This window comes from Monodon monoceros, unplaced genomic scaffold, assembly GCF_005190385.1.
Source record: "Monodon monoceros isolate NGI ecotype Baffin Bay Population unplaced genomic scaffold, NGI_Narwhal_1 Super_Scaffold_6, whole genome shotgun sequence".
Taxonomy (NCBI): domain Eukaryota; kingdom Metazoa; phylum Chordata; class Mammalia; order Artiodactyla; family Monodontidae; genus Monodon; species Monodon monoceros.
The window spans coordinates 12,724,253-12,747,731 of NW_021703783.1; the positions used below are offsets into that span (position 1 = coordinate 12,724,253).

General features: G+C 38.5%; 1 protein-coding gene across 2 annotated transcripts in view; it reads right to left on the minus strand.

Moving 5' to 3' along the window:
- LMO3 (LIM domain only 3) overlaps nt 1-21,314 on the minus strand; it is a 58,122-nt gene extending 36,808 nt beyond the window's left edge. Inside the window, exons 1-2 of one of the 2 annotated variants that reach the window (XM_029206248.1) lie at nt 20,884-21,314; nt 15,484-15,697 (exon numbers count right to left, since the gene is read on the minus strand). In XM_029206248.1, coding sequence (XP_029062081.1) covers nt 15,484-15,689 — 206 coding nt within the window. In that variant the 5' untranslated portion in view covers nt 15,690-15,697; nt 20,884-21,314. Of the gene's footprint in view, nt 1-15,483; nt 15,698-19,691; nt 19,978-20,883 lie in introns of those variants that run through there. The other variant, XM_029206247.1, reaches the window with a different exon arrangement.
- Between the last annotated feature and the right edge of the window lie 2,165 nt (nt 21,315-23,479).

The window sequence follows — 23,479 nt, forward strand, 5'->3', positions numbered from 1 at the left end:
TCTGAACAGTTGTTAGAAATAGAAAGTAAATTTGGATATGAGCTTCCTAGGAGACAAAGAAAAAAGGGAAGATGTAAATAATACTGACCCGCAAAGCCCATGAAGAAACATCATTTAATCATTTAGCATCCCAGGAATTTTTCTTATTCTAGATTGGAGAAAGTTCAACAGTGAAGCTGTAGGACATTGTGTGATACAGTAAACAGAGTCTATAACCACATCCCTACAGCTATTTATAAACCTTTTCTTCAATGCAGGCTAATGGTGAAACCCTGATGCACAATCCTGTAGAAGATTTTGAGGGGTCAAGGTCAAGTGTATAGCTCTCTGAAGTGATCCAAAGGATATATTTAAAACTATCAGAAGAACTAGCTTAATGTCTAGTTTTTCAGGTAATCAATCCACCACAGATACTCTTTCCTTAAGATAACTTCTTAAAAAATCAGGACTGAAAAGCAGCAGTCGTAATTTGCTGGCAAGAACACAGAGTGCAGAGGTACTATGACATGATAAAGTTTACATGAGGAATTTCAGAAACATAACTAAAAGGCGTGCAGAAATGCAGAGCTGAGGATCCCAGCCTTCCTCGGCAAGGATTTCTGGGTCTGCTCCAACACACAGCTGAATCAGAGGCCCTGGACAGTGCGTCTGGCCAATAGGCATTACCTTCTAGAAAAACCTCTCGTATAACATTGTCAGATTCGGGCCAACTGCCTTCTGGAGGACAACTGCAAAGACACTGCATTTCATCTTGGGATATCCTTTCTTGGCAGGATCAATTGCCTCCCTAGACCCATCCTAGGGTGTGGCAATAAGAGTACACCATCAGGGTAGAAAACATAAGATACATATCTTTTGATTCTCCATAGCAGTTGACAATGCTTTTCTCTATTTCTCTGATACCCAAGTTAAGCTCCTTGAAGCTCAGATTATTTATTGCATTACTTTTGTAACCCTTCTCCCAAAGGAACGTGTGATCCGTACACAGTGGGCATCAAATATTACTGGATGGCATATTTGTTTTTAAAATGGTAAAATTAGGGCTTCCCTGGTGGCACAGTGGTTAAGAATCTGCCTGCCAACGCAGGGGACACGGGTTTGAGCCCTGGGCTGGGAAGATCCCACATGCCGTGGAGCAACTAAGCCCGTGTGCCACAGCTACTGAGCCTGTGCTGTAGAGCCCACGAGCCACAACTACTGAGCCCACACACCTAGAGCCTGTGCTCTGCAACAAGAGAAGCCACCACAACGAGAAGCCTGTGCACCACAACGAAGAGTAGCCCCTGCTTGCCACAACTAGAGAAAGCCCGCACACAGCAGCAAAGACCCAACGCAGCCATAAATAAATAAATGTATTAAAAATAAATAAATAAAATAGTAAAATTAGATAATACATCTCATCTAAATTCATGGAATTTTCTCCCCTAATATGACAGCCATGTGATAGCTTAAAAACACATGCTTTGTAATCCTTCAGTAGCAGTTTATTCATTAGTACATTCTTTGTTCTTCTGAAATCCAACATATCCCATCACATCTCATATTTGCTAATTTTCATTCTCAAAAGGCCTTGTTACAAATCCAATGCATTTAATTACCAAACTATGCCCATAAGGGTACCTGGACAATAGCTTACATTTTAAATTGTAGTAATTGTGGGTGCTGCTAACCTGTCAATCTCAAATATGTTTATAAGCTACACACATAGAAATGAAATGAACAAAGTGATTTCAGACTAACCAGCTCTGACTACACATTTTAAGAAAATCAGTGGGTGTGCCTAGGATCCAATGCTAACAATTTGCTATGCACTGCAGTGTTACAGCTTTCTAAATGGTAAGTAACTGTTTAAAAATTCCGAAGCCTTCTTAAAATGTTTCACTTAAACATTTCTGCAATAAAATCTTATTGAACTGTTGCTTTCATTAATTTTCTAGAGACCAAGGAATTCAAGTTCGATTTTTTTTTTCTTTTAACTTCGCCTACTACTAGCATATAAACTGTGCCTCTTTTTCAAATAAACCCCTGGCCTTGAGTTTTGGCCCCTTAATAGTAGTCTACATGGTTGACTACCCTTGGTGTTAAATTTTCTTAAATTGTATTTCTGTCAGTGTATCATTTTTTTTAAGCAATGGACCCTATAATAGCAAGCACTGGTCTGTCAGGAGTGCATTTTACCAGCACGACACAGGTATTTTTCACTACAGGAGACAAACAATGATATGTATTACATGCGGTAAACACTGCCTTTGGTACATAAGGTTCTTTTAGCATTTATCTGTCTAAAGTCTCACTGTGTCCTGAATGGGGGGTTGCCGGGGAGGGAGAGAAACCCTGCCTTATATTAATGTTGCCATTGGCTACAGCACAGTATTAGAAAGAGTCCACATGCACTGGATGTTTCTCATCAAAGCAAACCTAGATTTAATATTAAATGAACAGAGTCAGGTATATTAGCCCATGCTTAGTCCTTTTCTTCCAAACAATTACTACATATCTCTTTTACAACTCTTTTCCCAGGTATTGGTACTCCCCTCCTTTTATTCACACGTATCACTACCAAACAACTTTCAATCAAGCTTAACAAACTAAATATTAAAAAATAAGACTGCTCTCCAAATTGGGGGTACATAAATCCCAGGGATGTTTAAACAAGGAATAGCCTTTCTATTTATTTGATAGCCTTTACACATTGCTTTCCTAATTAAAAAATGTACAATGGAGTATTTATGATTTATAAATATATATTTAAATTGAGGGTGCCCACTTAGATTTCCTTAGGAATAAAGGTATATAATCAAAATGTTTAGAGAACACTGTGAAAAAGAATACCAGTTAAGATACTGGCATTCAATTGTCCTTGCCACCAGAGGAAACATAAAAATCAAGACTACAAAGAAAACCTAAAGCAAGCTAACGTTTTATATATAATTCTACCCTGTGGGATATTAAATATGATGCTTTACAAGGCCATAGAACTTTCACATGCTAAAGTGGAGAGCATGGGCATATAAGATATTTTAGAAAACTACCACCTCAGTTACAAAGAAAATCTCATGTTCAATAACTCCCCAAAGATTCAAATTCAACTTACTTTATGTAAAATACACTATAATCGTAATTCAACAACCCGTTCCAGATTCCAATAAGCTCCACTCTTTTTTTTTTTTTTTGGCTGCTCTGGGTCTTTGTTGCCATGCGTGGGCTTTCTCTAGTTGCAGCGAGTGGGGGTTGCTCTTCGTTGTGGTGCGCGGGCTTCTCATTGTGGTGGCTTCTCTTGTTGGGAAGCACGGCCCCTAGGTGCACAGGCTTCAGTAGTTGTGGCGCGTGGGCTCAGTAGTTGTGGCTCGCGGGCTCTAGAGCACAGGCTCAGTAGTTGTGGCGCATGGGCTTAGCTGCTCTGCGGCATGTGGGATCTTCCCAGACCAGAGCTCGAACCCGTGTCCCCTGCAATGGCAGGCGGATTCTTAACCACTGCACCACTAGCGAAGTCCCTCCACTCTTAAATAATTTTTTTCCTTCATGGTTTTGGGTTCATGTGGTATTTAAGCATTTCTTCAGCTATCTTCTTTGTAGATGAAAAGTTGGTAAAAGATCTTATTATGCTAGTAGCATTTCATATTCTTGATTATTAATCATTCTTAAACCTCATCTTAATCTGTTTCTTTAATCTTCTTCTCATGTTTAATTTTCCAACTATCTTACCTTCATAACTCAGTGCAATTCTTCCTTCGTAACAACAGAAACTCACATTGGAGTGTTGGCCAGTGAATTCGATTCTTTCCCTATGTGTTTCACTGACACTTCCTGACAGTTCTATGAATGGGTTTGTTATTCCTATTCACAGATAAGTAAACTGAGGCTTGGAGAGGTTGAGTAACTTGCTAGGAACATACAACTGGGAAGTAGCAGAAAAAGGGTAGACCTCACATCTGTACTCCTTACCATTATGCCCCTAAAACCTAGGGATTAGGTCTAACCACATCTGGTTTGGGATATGGTTAGGGAATTAGCAAGAACTGATGTGACATTTTTGTTTCTATAAAGTACTGTCACAGAAGGTAAAAACAGCAGATGAATGCATTATAACAGTCATATATGACTAATGTTCCATTAATGATAGTTGGGGGGGCAGGGCGTGCAACACACAACGTGGCAGATAATGAGAAATACACAGTGAAATGATTTAAAATACACTGTATGCGTTAAGATGAAATGTAGGATGAGCTTGTGACTTCGGAATCACAGTGAAAAACTAAGTTGTGGTGAAAATGCAAGGTTCTGTTTACTACTTAGCAGATCAATCCTCAAGGCAAAATCAAAAATATTTTTAAAAATTTTAATCTCCTCAAAATATATCTTTTTTTCTCAGGTCACTGCAGCAATCCACAGTTAACTGAGAAGACAAAGCATTTAACATGTTTAGTCAAACAAGCACGTGATCTTTATTCTAAAGATAATAGTTAGTTTAATAAATACCACTGACAAGATTATTTCAACACCTAGCAGACTATCAGCTCAAGATCAAATGACCTTTCCTTAAAATCAAGCTCAAATTGATCCATTTTAGAAGGTAAGAATCACAAAGTGATTAGGAATATAGGTTTGAACTTAAAAGAGGACAAGATGGCAGTTAGAACACATGCCCATCTACCAAAAAGAATAGGAGGGCTGCTAGAAGCTGTAATAGGAAAAAAAAACAACACTCAGGATGTGCAGGGTGACAGTAGGAATTAAGACTTGTAAAGTCATTTGGCCACCACCTCGTAGCTTTCTGGAAATCATGTTCAAGATTTTTTTATGCATGAAGGATAGATGGCCACCGCTTTGAAAGCTCACCCGTTCATGCTGTGCCTCTCTGTAAGATGTAATGTAAAGCTTCTTAACCAATAACCATGATGTATCATTTTATAATTTTATAAATTTAAATACAGGCTCAAGTACTTTGATTTGTACTTAAGATTTAAATATAACTTGTAATTTCAAAAGTAAAGACAGCTTGTATATCCAGATCCCACTCTCACAAATAAGAATGCATATTAATCTTTTAGTTTTTAAGATGAATGCTTAGCTCTTCTTGATGTGAAATTAAAATTAGTGAGCTAGGGTTAGGTGAGGGGTGAAAAGCATAAGTATAAACAGAACACTCTGTAACATCTGTCTTATCAACAATGTGATTCAATTGTTTGAAATAACAATATGTCTTTGATGTATTTTCTCTTAATGCTGGGTTTGGAAACATTGATGATAATTAGAGAGCGAATATGTTATTTTAAATGTTTTGTACGAGAAAATAATTTCATTAAATAAGACTTGGCTTGACTTTAAAAATAATGAAAAAAAAATCACCTTTCAGACCTAGAATAACTGATGTTTCTACTTTGAGAGTAGAAATTGGCAGCCTTTGAAAAATCCTTATCTTTGCAATTTTTATTACCTAAGTATTCAAAAATATCAGTTACATTGTGATCAGGGCAGAGTTTAATGACATCTTTGGCCAAGGTATTACCTTCATACGTGCTGTGTTGGCAGCCCTAGCTCATCAATATGAACATTCCTTTGTATTTCATATTGAAATATAATGATGTATAAATACTCCATTATATAGTAGATGTATGTAGATGTGTCAATTTAAACTCAAACATACAACTATACCATCTCTTGTGAATTAGCAACAGTCAAGTGACCTAATCCTGATGTCTATTTTGAGACGCATATTTCACAACTATTATGTAATCACACAGGGTCATCACTCAGGCCAAATAAAAAGACATCCAAAAAAAAAATACCAGTAAATAATACACGAAAATAATCACATTCAATTTAGCTGATGAGTTCTGTTATCTCAAATGGAATTCAGCCTCTAACAACCTGAGTAAGCTTCACAGTGGTTCTCGGACAGAAGTATTACCACTTCCTTCCCTGACATGTAGAAAAGTATAGGGTGTGTTCTTGGTTGTAACAGTGATACCAGGGATACCACAGGACCACATAGTGGCTGCCTGTAAGCCTTGCCTCTTGCTCTCTCACTCATTCCAACCACACTAGCATCCTTGATGTTCCTCAAAGATATCAGAAAAGCTTCCATTGCGAGATCTTCATACTGACTGTTCCCTGTTCCCACAATGTCTTTCCTATACATCCCCATGGCTATTTCTTTCACTTTGTTTAGATCTTTACTCAAGTCACCCTCTCAACAGGGTTGTCCCTGTCTACCCTGTTTAATTTTTCAAAGCCTTATCTCCCCACCACACATACAAAGGCACACTCACCCATAAATACAAATTCTGCAAACCTCTTACACTGCTCCATTTTTCCTGTAGTATTTATCATCTCCTAATGTACTCAATACTTAGTTTGTTGATTATCTGCTTCCCCAACTAGAATATAACCGCTTAAAGGGAAGGAGTTATTTCTGCGTTTTACTCAGTGCTGTATCCTAGGGCTTTGAACAGGACCTAGAGTATATAGAATAATATTTTTTGAGTGGAAAAATGGGGAACAAGGATGTTAAGTGTTCTGACAGGGATGTCAATTATACCTCTGTTGCTAACTTACCAATATCTGCAGTAAGAGGTGAACGATGCAAACAGCATGAAGGTTACAGAGCTAATTCTATCTTACTCTGCATCTAAAAGTAAACTATGACGCCTAAAACTCATCTTTTATAATAGGACTACTGGCTTACAAAAGTATTTTCACAGAGCATAATTTTTACTTATTATTTATAAGCCCCCTTCTTAAAATTGTTTTCTAATCGTTCTTGATTATACCTCTTCTCATTCACCGTACTGGTTCCATGTGATATAACCACACTAAAACTCTTTACATATTTTCCTTAGTTATTCAACTATGGTGAGTACATCAGTCATAAAAAATTTGAGAAATAACTTGCCCATAAGTTCTTCCCAAATTTCCTAGACTACTTTATTCTTTTTTTTTTTTTTTTTTGTGGTTCGCGGGCCTCTCACTGTTGTGGTCTCTCCCGATGCGGAGCACAGGCTCCGGACGCGCAGGCTCTGCGGCCATGGCTCACGGGCCCAGCCGCTCCGCGGCATGTGGGATCTTCCCGGACCGGGGCACGAACCCGTGTCCCCTGCATCGGCAGGCGGACTCTCAACCACTGCGCCACCAGGGAAGCCCCTACTTTATTCTTTATATAGTAAAATATTAATACCTTTGTATTTCTACAAAATCAGCTAGAAATATAAGATTCTACATTCATTATTTATAGAAATGAAATATCTGCACTCAAATATTTGTTAAGTGACTAAATGGTTTCATTTTTAAACTGTTAAAGAGATGGCAAAGCATGTAATCATAAATATAAACCCCAGTCTTATCCACTCAGCAAGAACACATTGTGGAAAGAAGGGATTCTTGTAGCTCAGAACCTTTTTCATTTTTTTTCCTAATCAATGGCCACAGAAAATACTACTTGCTAAGTTTTAAGACAATTCAGTAACTTATTGTATTATTTCTTTCTATCTCCCAAAGCACAGACATCTCTCAGTGGATATTCACTTGTAATACTTACAAGCTTTAAAATTATGTTCATAGTATAGTAAAGCTGAACTTCTCTCCCGCAAAACTAAATAAACCTGCCCATTGAAACCAGTACTCACTTTTAGTGTTAGAAGTTATGATTGTTTTTTCATTCACCTATCTACCCCCAGCCCCTTCCACTCAAGAAAAGGCACAGGTAATAATCACTTATCTTATTCAGTCTAATATGCAGCTGTTGGTCAGAATTTATTTTTATTGTGTGGTTGATAAACACAAAATAAGCATCACACTCAATGCCATAAAGTATTTTAAAGTGTTAACAGTCTTGTTTCTACTTTTTTTGATGAAATGTGAGCAATCTATCAAAGGACATGACTTAAGAGATTTTAAAACCTTTTAAAAATAAAAAAGAGAATAGTTTAAAAAATGGTATGCACCTCTGTTAGAATTGCTATAATGAAAACATGACATTGTTTTAAAAGTTTTCAGAAATCAGAATAAACTAATGTTGTCTAAAACTTCCTTTCTCCCCTTGAAGTTGCATGTTGGGATCCCACAGCATAAATGAGATGGGGATTTATTTTTTCTTGGTGGTATTTAGATGACTATTATATGTAATCATCGTCACATTTCATGACATGCCCTGCGCCATGACTCATCCATGCCATATTTGACATTTATGTTTACTAAAACTGATTTTCTGTTTTTATTAATAGGATGGGTTTACTGTAGGCAATGCTTTACCGAATTTGTAATATCAATTTTACTTAAATATGGCTTTGGTGTACTCTCTGCACATAATCTTTGAATTCTTAAGAGTCTTTTATTTTCCCAGTAGCCCAGTTGGAGAGTTTTTAATATTACGTTGAATCATAACAACACACGCTGGTTAGAGTCTAACTTAATACATGCAGCTTAATGTTAATTTTCCAACTTCAAATCAGAGATCCAACTATTACGAGATGATTATTTATCTCAAGTATGATTTTGTTTTAAAGCAGTAAAGTCCACAGCTAGACAATTTTGCATCATGAAAAACCAACAGTATGGAGTAAAAGAATTCAGCAAAAGATCTGGAATCTTTACATAACTAAAAAAATTTTGTTGAGAAGAAAAAGGTCTATCAAGGAGTTTTGATAGTCTAGAGCAGAAAGCAAAAATGGCACAGGTGAATGCCCAAGTGACTGATGTGGGATTTATAGTAACTCTGTTTGTAATATAGTAAATATGTTTGATGAATATAATAAAAGGGTATGTTTAGGTCCAAATTCCTTTAGGGAAAAGTTATCCATTCATATGGATAATAAGGGGCAAAAAACCTCAATAAGCCAAAGAAATTGCTTTAAGGTAAGAAACAAAACTAAATGCCACATTTCTGGCTTCACAATGTAACTTTCACTCCAAAGTAAATTTCTTATAAATACCTTGAAAAGGGGAACATACAGTTAATCATCAAAACAAGTATGCAATGATGGTAGAAACAGAAATGGAACAGACAGTATCAGAGCTAAGAGAAACAGAACTGGGTGATAAAAATCACAAGAGAAAAATTTAGGCATTCTACAGTATTATAAAAAATTGTCTTTTCTCTTAGAATGGTGAACACCCTATAAGAATAAGTCAGTGCTATAGTTTACAATACTAAGGAATTAGCTGGCATCAAGCATCTGAATTTTACAAGTTTCAAAGTGTGCCAAACTATGGTGATCTGGTGAAAGTAAATTATGACAAAAGTCAATGCTCATTCTAAGGTTGTACAGATTCTAACATCTGTATGTGCAGCATGCATACATACACCTACATCTCTTTAGATGCTCACAAAGGGGAATGCCATGAATCAGTAGGAGTCATCGCTTATGTAAACCAATTAAAAAATTAAAAAGGAAAGGAAAATGTCTTTTTAAAGAAACATGGCTAATGTAAATGCTGTTTTAAAAAGCTATCTGGTCGATTGATAGAATATTGCTATTTTTATTTTTACTTTCCTTGTTTTCAAGATCTTGTCGTATATTTACAATTCATGTATTTTAACAATTATTGATGAAAGTGAGAAATGTTAGCTAGTGTCTGTTTGGAAGATGGGATGAGGTTACGGTGTATAATTTTGAAGGATAGAAGACATTTTCATGGGAACTGGGAAATGTTTTCAAACCAAATACCAAAATAATATTTCAATGACTCACTGTGTAATCAGAAAAAATACTGTGGTCGTTTAGGCTGGTGCAGTTCTTCTTTAAGCCTATGTAATTTTTATGTGAGGCAGAAAGCTGAACTACATAACACATTTCTACAATGCATATATGCATCAAAACCATTTACAAAATTACTACTTTCAGCATATTTTTAAAATGAGATTCCTTAATAAATTATGTTTATGCAGTCAAAACATTAAAATTTATTATTAGTCACTTAATGGAAGTTAATGGTGAGTTTATAAATGAAGTGCTGGCTTACTTTGATATACTCTAAGAGCAACCAAAAATAGAGATTCTTTCCCAGAGTTCTATGTATTTGTAAAGTGCAAAATAAGCAGCTTTAGCAATTCTCAAATGTAGTTCTTCCGGATGCATTTAATCCTAAATATACTTGTAGGAACAGAATATTTTTCTGCTAAGTCAGGTATGTCTAACTTATCCATCTTATGCGTAAAAACTATCCTGACTGAAGTATTCCGTGCTTTATGGAAAGATAAAAAACAGTAAAGAGATAGAAACAAGTGTGAAGTATTCTCTGTATTTCTAATATTCTTGGTGGGGGTTATTTCCAGTGACAATATCTCAAGTCTATAAAACAAACCAAAACAAAGAGGCACAAAACTAAAATAATTAGTTAAATACTCACTCACTGAAAGTGGGTGTATTACAGAATTAAGGACAGATATTGTAGATAAATTTACAAATAAGAACTTCTCTATGTATTGATAGATAGGATATTTTTAACAGAGATTGTTTCAGAGGTTGTTGCTCAGGAAGTCTAGGGTGGATTGACCCTTTTTTCCTGAAGCAAGGGGCACTCTCCCAAAGTACTGTACAAAACAACATTATCACTCCTGATTTGTACCAGTCCACGAACGATATATAGTCTAAAATGTTTGAAATAGAATGCAATAATGCTTTCCTATGATAAACAGAAAAATGGACTTAAAATTACAATATTTTATAAAGCTATAAATAAGGTAAGATAATTTACAGGGAATATAGCAGTATTTTTCAGAGACCCTAGAGTCTAATACACTCAGATGCCAAAATATTTCATAATACTGAGGAGCTTAGACATTTAAATATGATAAAAGTTATGACTATTATAAAGTGTTAAGAAAGCTCAAATGAAGCTCTTAGGAAAAAGAAAGTTTATTTGGGAGGAGTTTCATTCCATATAAGAGATTAATTTTTTGGAATTTAAAACAATAAAAGGTTATATTTCAAATAATAATGTACTGCTTTCCAGGGGAGATGTTGTCAACCGCCTAATGTTAAAAAGATGACAGAGCAGGAAAAACAGAATGACCACGTCAGTCAGCATTAAGAAAGAATCTGTGCAATTAACTGGCAGATAAAATAACATTAATAATGTATTTATATTTACTTTTAAGGCCATAATTATGTACTGATATAAAGTTAACCTTATATAAAAATTTATAAGTACCAATTTTGATCAGTGTGAAATAAAGTTATAGCCAGGTTAATGCTCTATGTAGCATTTAATTTTCTATTGTAAAATCATATTATTATACTAAAGCACATAAAATTTGCAATCAGCATAGAAGCTTCAAATCCTTTTTGTTAATTGGCAACTGTGGTAGAGCATGAAGCATCGTTCTTTCCCAGTACTTTCATTTTAAACAAATCATTTATAAATGATTTGTATAAAATATAGCTCACGTATAAAAATAGCAAATTGCATTAAATTTTATATAAGATGTTTTCTGTTTCTCATATAGAAGAGCTGTATGCAGCTTCCATGGCAAGTATCACAGCAAACAGCTTTGAGTACATTCTCTGGTAAAACACCATTCACAGAGATACAAGATACAGCCTTCATCGACTTACTGCTTAAAATATACTACAAGTAAGAAAATGCAGGCTTAAATTAAAAAACTGACAAAAATGGTCCAACAGCTTAACTGGTAAGTTCTGATATTCTACACTCTCCAAATTGAGAAGTAAAGTATTTTGCTGTATCTCCTAGTTCTGACTTTGTAACGCTTGACATAAAATCTTAATTCTAAAACTGATGATACATTAATAGCTACTTTATTCATATTTTCCAAACTCAAATCAGAATGCTAGATTAGCAGTAGCTACATAGTCCTGTAAACATCATTACTAAACCTTGACTAGTTTTACACAGTAATTGCTAATCTACTTTATGCATTCTCTGGTTCAAGGCACAAAGATGCTTCCATATCTACTTTGTCATAAACAACTTTTAAAAATAAAAAAAAATAAATGTGTTGGATACATTTTTAACAGATTCATTTCTAGGTCTTGGCATATAAATATTAGTGGGCAGACCAACTTCATAGTTTAAGTCAGAAAGCGTGTTTAATAGAGGAAGTTTTAAAAAATCAATCTTTCTGTTCCTTTTTCTAATGAATTTCTGAGGATGTAAAGCAATCTTAAAAACTGGCAAATTCCCTCTCATCAGACAGGTGTATCTTATATTCTCCAGAAAAGTAAAAGATATTATATCAGCCCTGTTATGGAAAGGGAACTGTTAAGATTTGAAACTCAGTAACGAACTGTAAAAATCTTTTCTTTTTCGTAAATATAGCTAATTGTGCCTCGAAGGAGAAAAAAATACCTGAGCAAAATCAAATTTACTGCAGTAATAGCTTCTAATACCCTAAAGAAAATATCTTATGATTTAAATTCTTGTACTCATCATTCAAAGAACTTGTAAAAACATGCCACCACTATCACTACTCAGAATAAGGCAAAATAAAATGTTAGAGCTTCAAGATTCACTGTTCAGCAATAAAAGTGTGTTTTGTGTTTGCTTTTGGAAGGAGAAGTTAACTAGGAAGTTAAATACAGTTGGCAAAAAATATTTCACTCTTCTCTAGATATGAAAAATTATCTGGCCCAGGATAATATCTATAACCCATAATTTACTGGTACAGGTAAGCAATTTTTTCTTTATCATTTTCCATATTCTTACTTAGATGCCTAGTAATTTAGACAGAGAAACACAAACCTGTAAATTATTTATGGCTCGTTTGTGCCTCAAAGATATTACATAATATCCGAAGACCCGAAAACCAAACTAAGCTACTTTTTAATAGGATTTAAATGGTTAAGCATTGGCTGTGCAAAACACAAGAAGGAAATGTACTGAACTAACAGGGAAATGAGAAAAATTACTTTCAAAGCTCGGGAAAATAGCCACAGAATATTACTTGTTCACTGATCATACTGCAGATTTTGTGTAATTAATAAACAATTAGATAGTAACAGTTTGAGGTGCACCTCCCTTTTTCCCTTAGTTAAATTTTGTCCGTGACCCCAAATCATGCCTCTCATAAAGCAGGCATCCAATAAGCATTTTTGAATGCCTGTTTATACCCATTCAAAGAAATTAATTGGTAAATAAAGTTTGCCTGAACGTATCTGCCTATTCGACATACAGAATCAGACTATTTTAATTTGCCAATCAGACATATGCTTTTAAACATAGACATAATTTCACTGAGATACACACTTTCCACATAAAACTAAATACCACATCTGCGGCATAATCTATAACACATAACATGGTGTTTTACACACATACCATTTCCCCGTTTCACTTCTGCAATTTTTAAGTGTTGATGAATTACTCCTTGCCAAGGGAGTCACGTTATATACAACAAAACCTTCAGTTTAAATAAGGGATAAGCTTGCTGTTAACAGCTTAGTTTGAAATGTTAACAACCCTTAGGCTGTTAACATAACAACTGGCCATTAATGTGGTAATGACCAATTTAAGAGGAAATTGTACTCTGAGAAATGAATATATTGGCAATCAGGACCAGGGTTTAAATTTGAAAGAGTATGATTTTTTAAAAATAAGGTAACAAGATTAAAAGTTTGAGCCTATCAGATATCAAGTAAAAGTTGCATCACAAAAGGCAACATATAGACTCTTTTAGAGATAAAGATTTCTGAGATGAAAACTATTTTGATAAATTCCCTTCAACAATACACTTAAGACTATCAAACACCAGTTGAACAACTTATTTTTATTACCATAAGGAAGATTAAAACAACACAAGGTTACTTTCTCTGCTCTCTACTATGTAGACAACTGCAAAACAGTTTCACTCACCACACATGTATTTCGTTGGCAAATTTACATTTCTGATTTAAAAATATCCAGAGATTTCAAGAGACTCTCTTTAAATTTGACTTAATTTTTGTCTTTATTGCTTATTAGAACACTTTAATCTTGCCCAGACTATATAAACTCCTTGTTTGCTTACATGAATCCACTGGAGATACTGCAAATGTAAACAAAAGTCAAAGACAGAGTCCAAAAGCCCACGGCTATTGGTTAGGAAGATAAAGCAAAAGTAGGAAGCAAAGTCACTAAAAGCAAATACAAAGACTCTATGTAGAAATCAGGCTCTAATTCACAATGAGCAGAGGAGAAATTTTTATTCGCAAGAGGGAAGTTCCAAGACCGTAGAGCCTGAAAGAATTCACGGAATAGCTTAATTCTGATTAGTTGTGTTCGTTAGGGAACTCCTTGCCTATAGTCACATTCCATTCCCATTGCTGGCATCTTACATGTATTTTGTGCCCCTGGAACACAGAGAAGTAGTAGCAAGTGGTTATAGTCAGGGGGCTGTCAGATGAAGCGGTCCTAAGAGGGGAGAGAGTAGAATCTGATAAACAGTACCGGACTCACCCTCTTGTAATGACCATTCATCAAACAATATGTTCTTATATATAAACATTGAATTGGACTGAAAATAACTGAATTATATACGAAGCAGCACCAAATTCCCTAGAAAACACCTCCTGAAATGACCAAGGAGTTACTGCTGATTGATAAATTTTGTGTCATAAGGGAAAAAAATTCAAAATGAATCACTTAATGTCAGACTAGAAAAATGATTAATTGTATCAAATATGAAAACCCAAATGATGCCATATATCATTTCTCTAATTTGATAGATCCTACTTTGTTAATATCAGTAATTTGCAGCTGAATGAAGTCACGAAATTCCCTGAAAAGCAAAATAATTTTTCTTAAATACCAGTCCATGTGTTGAGTACTAAACGCTAGGATACAAGTTTAGTCTGCTTCATGGCTTCAGAAGCAAGAACATCTGCGTTGTCCTGAAACCGTTCAGATGTTCACAGTTTGGAGAGTGGCTATCATTTCCCCATAATGATGGAGGTCTTTACTTTGTTATTTTCCGTAAAGCTACTGGCAAGACTTAGGCTGTTCGACTTTCAGTGCTATCTTTGCGAAGATCACCTGGAATGCCATGGTGGGTGGAGGGAGGTGTATTCACACTTGGGGAAAGTTTTCAACACTGTACGACAAACACCTTACTAATAAATGCCAGTTAAGAGTTTCAAATTGACTTTCTCTGACAAATCGGAAACAGAAATATCGCTGAATTACTTGGTGCTATACTCAGCCTGACCTTGTCACTTTTGTGCGAATAAAACATCTTGTATGCTGATTTCTACCAAATACATCCTTGATGTGAACTGGCAGTTTCCATACAGGCAGTGGACTAACCTATCCCCAGGTAGGAGCATCAGGTAAGGCAAATAAATGGGAACACTTTGAGATATTGGGTTTTCCTGGCCATTGCTGAAGCGATCATTTGTGGAACAGGCAACTGGCAGCATTTTGAAGGCTGCTAGGTGGACACCTTTCAGGAATAGAGGCTACTAGGAAGGAAATGAAACCCACAAAGACACTTACAAAGGTATTTTAAAAGGAATCCAGTCATCACTGGTGTGCAAGGCTAATTCCTACCTCAGATAGTCTCTGCGACAAAGGATAAGGTTAGCTTTAGTGTACAGGGTGGAGCCCACCTCTCCCAAACGACAGTCACAGCAGGCACACTTCAGGCAGTCCTCATGCCAGTATTTGTCCAGTGCCTTTAGAAGATACCGGTCCTTGATCTTTCGGTTGCAGCCAGCACAACCTTTCGGCTTGTTGTCTGGCTGGACTGAGAGCATTTGTATACCTAAAGGGAGACAAGAAAAACAAGAGAGCTGGGACTCCAAGAAAGAAGCAGAAGATGTCCGAAGACCTCCACCAAGTTAAATATTTCAGATTGCCTTTTTCAAGGGGTGTTAGACGTTCTTTTTGAGGGCCATACAGATATCAAACTAAATTTTGGAAACAAAAGAGTCTCAAACTTTGCTAAGCCCTTGTTAAACCATTTACGAAGTGACACCTATAAAGTGGTAAAACAAAGAATTCATGTTGCACCTGGTAAGTTGATATTATATACACGAAGAAGTAATATTAAATAATTTTATAGTGTCCCCATTTTCTACATAAAGAAGTTCCTTTCGGGAGAAACTATGAGTAAATGGCTAACAATCTCAAAGAAAGCTGTTTAACAAAGTAGTCTGTGCACAGGCTGTAGAAGTCAAAAATGAGTTTTCCTTTATTGGTTAAAAATTTCACTTAACACGGGCTTGATGGCAGAAGGAAAGTGCATCCTTATGGGATGCACTAACCTCACCTAGCAGTAGAGATGTTTATACTTAAGCAGAGGACAGTCTCCTGAAAAGCTCACCAATGCTATAATACTTGTTTGCCTCCAAAGACTTCCCCCCTGTGCCCTTGATATTTCAAAGTATTCATTGTGTTAAAATTTGTTTTAAATGTACTTACACTCACAAGCATCAGTCAGTGCTTCTACTAATGGCAGATTACCTAACTATATACTACATGCTTTTATATAAAATTAAACTATAGGATTATGTAATTCATTATCATAAACATGCACTTATTTATTTTATAAAGGAAAGAAAAGACAATAGAAGACAAAGTCTAAATATATATAAGGTTACCCAAACATCCATATGCAAATATATATTATATACCTATATTACATACATACTAGACTAGACATAGGGACATTTATATATTTTAGAGACATATCTCCATCATAAATAAGGAGTCTAGCTGAGTTCTATGGGTGTTACAACCTGACTGAAATTTTTTCAGTGAAAGGGTATTTGCCTTTGAGTTTCTTCTCTCCTAAATGTCAAATACCCAGCTTTTTAAAAAGCTGGACCAACTATTCACAGCTTCATATTTACCAATTAACTCATTTCAAGCAGTATAAAGTACTGTAGACTTCGATTCCAAATTCCTTCGTTTTACAAATTATGATACAGAGGCCTAAGAGAGGTTAAGGGACTCGCTCAAAGCTGAATGACAGTTAAGCACTAGACTTGGTGGCCTTCTTACAGTCCAGAGATCCTGCTGCTAAATTATGCCTCCTCTCTAAGGCATAAAGTTTTAAACTTGAACATAGACTCACACAAGACACCAAATGCCTGCACTTGAAACAGTCTCAAGTAAGAAATGCCAAGCTCTAATCTAGAGCATTTTCGGTGTGTTTCCTGCTCCAAAATAGCTAAACCTTCTTCAGTTTCCTCTGATGCCTGATGATGAAGCCTGTACCTTCATTATCTTTACAATCTTTCTCTTTTTTAATCACACTGTTAAGAGACGTCAAGGTACCGTACCCTCACAGCAGAATAACTTTTCTAGCTACAAATGATACATGAATTTCACATAATAGTGTTACGATGTCGAACTTCCATTAGAAGATAACTTCTCTGATAGAGTGATGGAGCAGGGACTGGCAGTGAGGCATCAAGGTAGCTACTCTTTCTGCATGGGATGCAGAGCCGTGGTCCTCGGAGCTGCAGACTAGCAGCTGGATTTGTACAGAACAGCAGGTGGTATTCCTATAGCCGGCTCTCTGTTCCTTTTCTTTGAAGGAGCTCAGGGTCTAGTGTAGATTAATCATAACCCTTGATAGCTCTGCTAAATCTCATTCTCTAGAACTTCTAACAAATGAAGTGTCTTTGATCAGAACTAGTTACCATCTTCTCGCAAGGTTCCACAAGGAATGAATCCCATTAATTACAGTACAGAACATACCCAGGTGCCTCTTAACTATCTACCTGGGGGAGGGAGAGACTGTGATTTACTAAATGACATTCCGGATTTCATGACTGAAAACATCTTGAGATGTATTAACAGTGGCTAGTCTAGTTATCCAATTTATAAGGCTATTATTTTTTTATATCACCAAGCTGAAAATTTTTTGTCCAAATCCTTCTTAGTTGTAGCTAAGCTCTGTTTCTCTGAGTTGTGTTACCATCATCAAGCGTGGAAGGTCACCTATCTTTATTCACAATGCTTTGCAACCAAGACAGGGGGTACCAACATTTGGGACAACTCTACCCTGCTTGTCTTCACAAAATGTTTTTGTTGTGCTGACATTTTAATTTAGCACTCAGAGGCCAATTAATATTTGAAACTCTTACACTCTGTCTGGCCTTGGGCGTAGAAGGAGTTTGATATTTTCTGCTCCATCCTGGTACCTTCCTGCAGAAAACATCATCCCATTGCTCTTGAAAAGGAAATGTTTTCGATACTCTGCAAGTTAACAGTTGTAGAAAAAAGAACTATTTTGTAGTCACCAGGTTGCCATGTACCTAAACAGGCATAAAGCAGTCGGCAGCCTCTCTTCAGCATCCGGCAGAACGCGTCTGGGTAGAGTTATGTGTTCGGAGCTGAGAAACATTTCACAAGTTGCTTATAGCACATCAGGACTCATAACTAGTTTTAGATTGGCATGTAAATTGTTCCGAGGGAAATTCTTATTGCCTCTGAGACTCTGCCATTCTGAGTTATTTGACAGTTTAAGGGAAATCATAATTAAAAAAAGACGTAAATAATAGCCCGTGCAGTGTGGTGTGCAGAAATAAGTAGAACCATTTCATTTAAACTCTGGTGAGCTTTTAATTGCCTGGATTGCATTGTGAGGCGGCCTAACGGTTGATTGCCTCCATTATGTTCCCTTGTTCTGTGCCATTCATCCGCGCAGTCTCAGCTTCAGTAGTTAACACAACAAAGTAACCACAACTCCACAACACACAGGGGCTTAAAAAAATAATAATCATAATAAAAGGTTTGCAGCACTTAGACCCAGTCTTTCATATTTTTGGACTAACTACACGTAGTGAATGGAAAACATTTTGTCCCCTTCGGAAGATTCACAGAGGACAATTTGGGAGAAGGAAAAGGAAGAGGGAATACATAAAGGGGGTTGGCAGAGATGAGGTGCCTCAGGAAGATGCGAAAATGGGAATGCAGGTTCTGCAGCTGGGAGCACTGACACAGATTAAAAGAATTTGGCCAACACCGGCCATTCGATTGCCAAGAGGTACCAAACAAAAGATTTTCTCTCCTCCTGCCCATCTTCATCCTCTTCCCAGCCCCCAGCCCGGACTGGAGAACTGGATTGGGCCTAAAAGCTTGTTTCTCTCTGTTCACTGGCCCAGAGCATCCCTACAGGCTGCAGCCCCCTAAGGGACAACAATGCAAATAGATGTCCCCAGATCTCAGGCGCTGGAGCTGCTTAACTCTGTTCTGCCCCTTCAACTCCCAACCCCCCTCCCCATCCTTCCACCACCCCCCCCTCCCCTTTCTGAGCAATGGAGCTGGGAACCAATTTGATTCCCTTTTTCTCCAATGCAGCTGCAAGGCTCAGAGATACTGACATTTTTCCACTCTTATCAGTTTAATTACAGTTACCATGGCAGCAAAGTGCTAGTGCTTGGCAAAGGCCAACAAGAGATTTGCAAGACTGAGTTCAATTTTGATGCAGCTCACATGCAAAATAAAAAAAAAAAAATAAGAAACATACATACACTCTAACAAAGAATCCCTTGAGGAGTTTATGCTCCAGCCTTTTGTGGTTGTGTCTTTGCAGCCACACAGGGATGATTTGCAAAGAATGTAGCAGTTTTTGTTGCACCTAGCAAGATTAATTGGTTTAAGCGGCAGTCTTTCAAAGCAGTTACAACAATAATATTTCGGATCTTTTCGAAAGACACAAAAGCAGCGGAAGAGCAGGAAGGCTTTGGAGTAGCCGAGAGTGCCCAGCGCCGGCAAAGTGCATCTATGATAGATTGTAACCTTACCAAAACTTTTCTCCTTTTTCTGCATGAGTTGATTTAGGCGTGCCTGAGTTGCAGCGGCTTCGCATTGAGCGCCCAGCCCAAAGGTAGAAGTGGAAGGGGGTCTCTCGGTTTTAGCTCAAGTGCGGACCTGGTGCGCAGCCTACACCTCGGAGGACGGACTATTGTGAAGCCACTTTGGGAGCGGGTCGGAGCGGCGGCGCGGGGGTTGGAGAAAAGGACGAGGGCGGCCAGACGAGACACGGCGCACACACGGAGCCCCTCGCCGTGTGGCAGTGTGCAAAATGATGGCGAATGACAAAGCCACATGCTTTCCTAACTCTGCCCGTAATCCTAAAATCCCAGCGGCCCCTTTTAGCGTCGTGGTAACAAATGGATTTGATTAAACTGTCACATGCAGCGTTAGCATAGCATATCATGTTCAATATGAAAAAGATCATAAATCTGACTTGTATTTCATAACAGCAATCTGGGTAGCCCCCATAAAAATGTGCCGCAGCAGTTTGAATCTCAGCCTATTAGGACAGAGGCACCTTGCCCCACGGAACCTCTCTCTTCTCGCCACTTCTCCCAACCGCCCCCTCCCCCCGCAGACAGTCACTTTTCCATCTCGTAGGAACGGTATTTCGTTATTATGGCAGAGTGGGCAGAGGCAGAAGTGGCCACCAGAACCCAAAAATGGTCATTTCAACTCCTGGGGGAGGGGGGTGATGAATTCCAGCAAGTAAGGGGAGGAGGGTCGGGAACCACCTAAGACTGAATTCCCTTCCTACGGGCCGGGCCAGATCGAACATCTCCTCCCAAACTCTCTCAAGCCCCTGTCTCCCCGGGAGTCGGGGCTGTGGAAATACTGCAGTTCCTCGTGAACTTTGACTATTATCTACTCGAGTCGTACTTGAGACGTTCCGCGCCGCAGCCGCTCTGCTCTCCCTCCTTCCATCAACATCCGCCCGCATCTATTTCACGTCTCATCATAAAAATAATGAAGCCTCACATGACTTAAACAAAACGGTCTCAGCAGAGCTGCAGCCCGAGTGAAAGTTGCAGTGCGGAGCTGGGCTGCAGCTCCAGTTTATGCCTCATTAGGAGAGGCTGAAGAAGAAAAAAATCCCCACATCCGTACACGCACGCGCGCACCCGCAGACACACACACCACAAATAAGCCGCCGCGTGTACACCCAGTTGCTGCACTTACCTTCTCAATTAAGCGATACAGGGGGAGGCCGTTCAGAAAGCACAGTGGCTGCTTTGTAGCGCTTCTCCTTGGGAAAGGTCAAAAAGAAGCATTGCTTTGAAAAAAAAAAAAAAAAAAGAGGGGGAGGGAATCTCTTTTTTTTTTAAGTTTAAAATAATGAGGTCCTCAAGGATCCGCCAAGTAATGGTGTTGACCGCATCTGAGCCACAGGTGTCCTCCTTTTAGGCAACTGCAGTCCGAGGCTGTCTCTCTCCGTCCTGGCTCAAGACAACTTACCCCAGGAGCACGCCAGGAGCCGAGCTGAAGGAAGCCCCAGCTCTCAGCTGCAAAATGCAATCCCTTCCCAGCCAGACAGAATACAGCCAAAGAAAAGGTCACTCCGTTATTACTGAGCCGGCGGAGCCCAGGCAGCGCTTGTCAAGACCACAGAGAAGCAGCTCCCTTCCGATTTAAGACTATTTACCTCTCGCCCCCCACCCCTCCCCTCTTCGCTCCTTTCCTTCTCTCCCTCCCTCCCTCCCTCCCTCCCTCGTTCGCTCGCTCGCTCTCGTGTGCCTGTTCTGCAGCTCAGTCAAGTACAGCCGCCCTCGGAAAGTGCAAAGCAGCCGCAAGACAGATAGGGCTTTGTTGCTAATTTCCCAGGGTGAAAATGTACAAGCCTGCGAGTGCAGTCAGCACAACCCCACGCATATGCTACTCGCAAACGCTGGGGACGACCCCCAATCCCCCCTCCGCACAAAAAGTGACCTCGGCGGGAGTCGACTCCGGGAAGGACCCTGCCTACCTCCTGGACCCGTCCAAAAGAAGTCCTGCGAAAGAGCTCCAGAGGAAAACGGTAGGGTTCCTAAAATAACAGGGGCATTTTGGAATAGGTGGCCACGTTGAAAGCAAACTGTCTTCCAGTGCCAGTTCTGAAGCTGCCAATTATGGAAATTAAAATAAAAGCAAGGGAGTCAAACTGCTACCAGAATACACTGGAAAAGCACACAACCCTCCCCTTTAAGAAATGTCTGGGGGTGGCTGCAGTCGCCCGGTTCTCTGACTTCTGTTAGTGAACTCTCCGAAGTCGCTGCTCCGCAGGGCAGGTCTGCTACACAAGCTGGGTCCGGAGATGCCACACTCCCCTTCCTCCTCTGGCCCAAGAACCAAACTGTGAACTTGTGCCCCATTAACTGATACTGAACATCTCTCCCATCCCTGCTGAACACTTCCTGCAATTACTTGAATTCCTCGCAATTTAAAATTCACAGACTAGAATGGAAAACAACCCAAGGGCACCTAGCAACATGTTTTTAAGCCTAACTTGGTCAAAGAGTGGTTGAGTGTCTCCACCATTACTGCTCAGTCTTCATAGGCTTGTTTTAGAGGCCTTGACAGATTTCTTTTTCCTTTTTATCCTTCAGAAAGGTCCCCTTATCCCCCAAGCTCCTCTTCTCTTAACTTTACTTTGCATCTGTAAAGGCCACTGGCAGCTTTAAAATATCTTATTATTTTTCTAAGTTTTCAAACTTCAAAGTCATCCTCTTTTTGGCAACTATCATAGCATCGCCACCAGATTTTTAAAAGCCCTGTCAAAGGTCAAGCTTAAAAATAGTCCAGATCTGAATGACACTGGCTGAAATGTTTTAAGGGCCAAGAAAGACTCAATTGTTGAAATCCACAAAACTTTTTTTTCTTCTCAGCACCATCAGTTTTAATCTAGTTCTAGTTTTAAAAAGAATCAATGCACCGCTCCCACCCCGTGAATATTCAGGCTAAATTATGCTTCTCTTTATAAAGAATAATGGTACAACATTGATAACTTATGTTTATCCCTTCCCTTTCTTAAAGGCTCATAATAAAATAGTATGGAGTTTGCTTTCTTCTCCCTCTAAAAGGCAACAAAATGCAGAACTAACCTGAAAAATAACGAAAGTCACAAACGGCAGATTAATAAGAACCCCTTCAGTGGGTTTGTTCTGTACATAGGCAGCTCTCTTAAGCTTGGCTTTTCTGGCCGGTCTAAGCAGGCACACATGCACCTCACCCATCCGCGCAGCTCCCGCTGTTCCACCCCACCTCTCTGCTCCAGCCACTCTGAGAACACCCCAGAGTGTGTGTGTGTGTGTGTGTGTGTGTATGTGTGTGTGTGTGTGTGTGTTTCATGCGCTCTCCCTCTCAGCCAATGCACTGAGAAGAAGAAAAGAGGGAGGGAGGGAGAAGTATGTGTGGGGAAAGGGAGAAATAAAATCAAAACAAATGGTACAGCTAATGAGGACAATTAAATTAATTATGTTCAAGGAGATGAGATGTTTTTTTCCCTCCAACTGTATGATCTGTTACCCCTCGCTGGCAACTGCTCTGTAATTCATGGTAACTGATTAGTGCATCTATGCAAATCTTTGTTTAAATCATTCAACTAATTAAATGATGGGATTATTCCTCTGCCTACGGTGACATCATTCTCAGTAATTAGTACTCTATTTGGACTGTGGCAGTAAGATTCCTGATATCAACACCAACCTGCAAAGACATTAACCACTTTGTCACCTTATTTTTTTAAGGGACAAACACCCAGATCCCTAATTGCATTTCCCACCCCCTCCTTTTTCCCCAA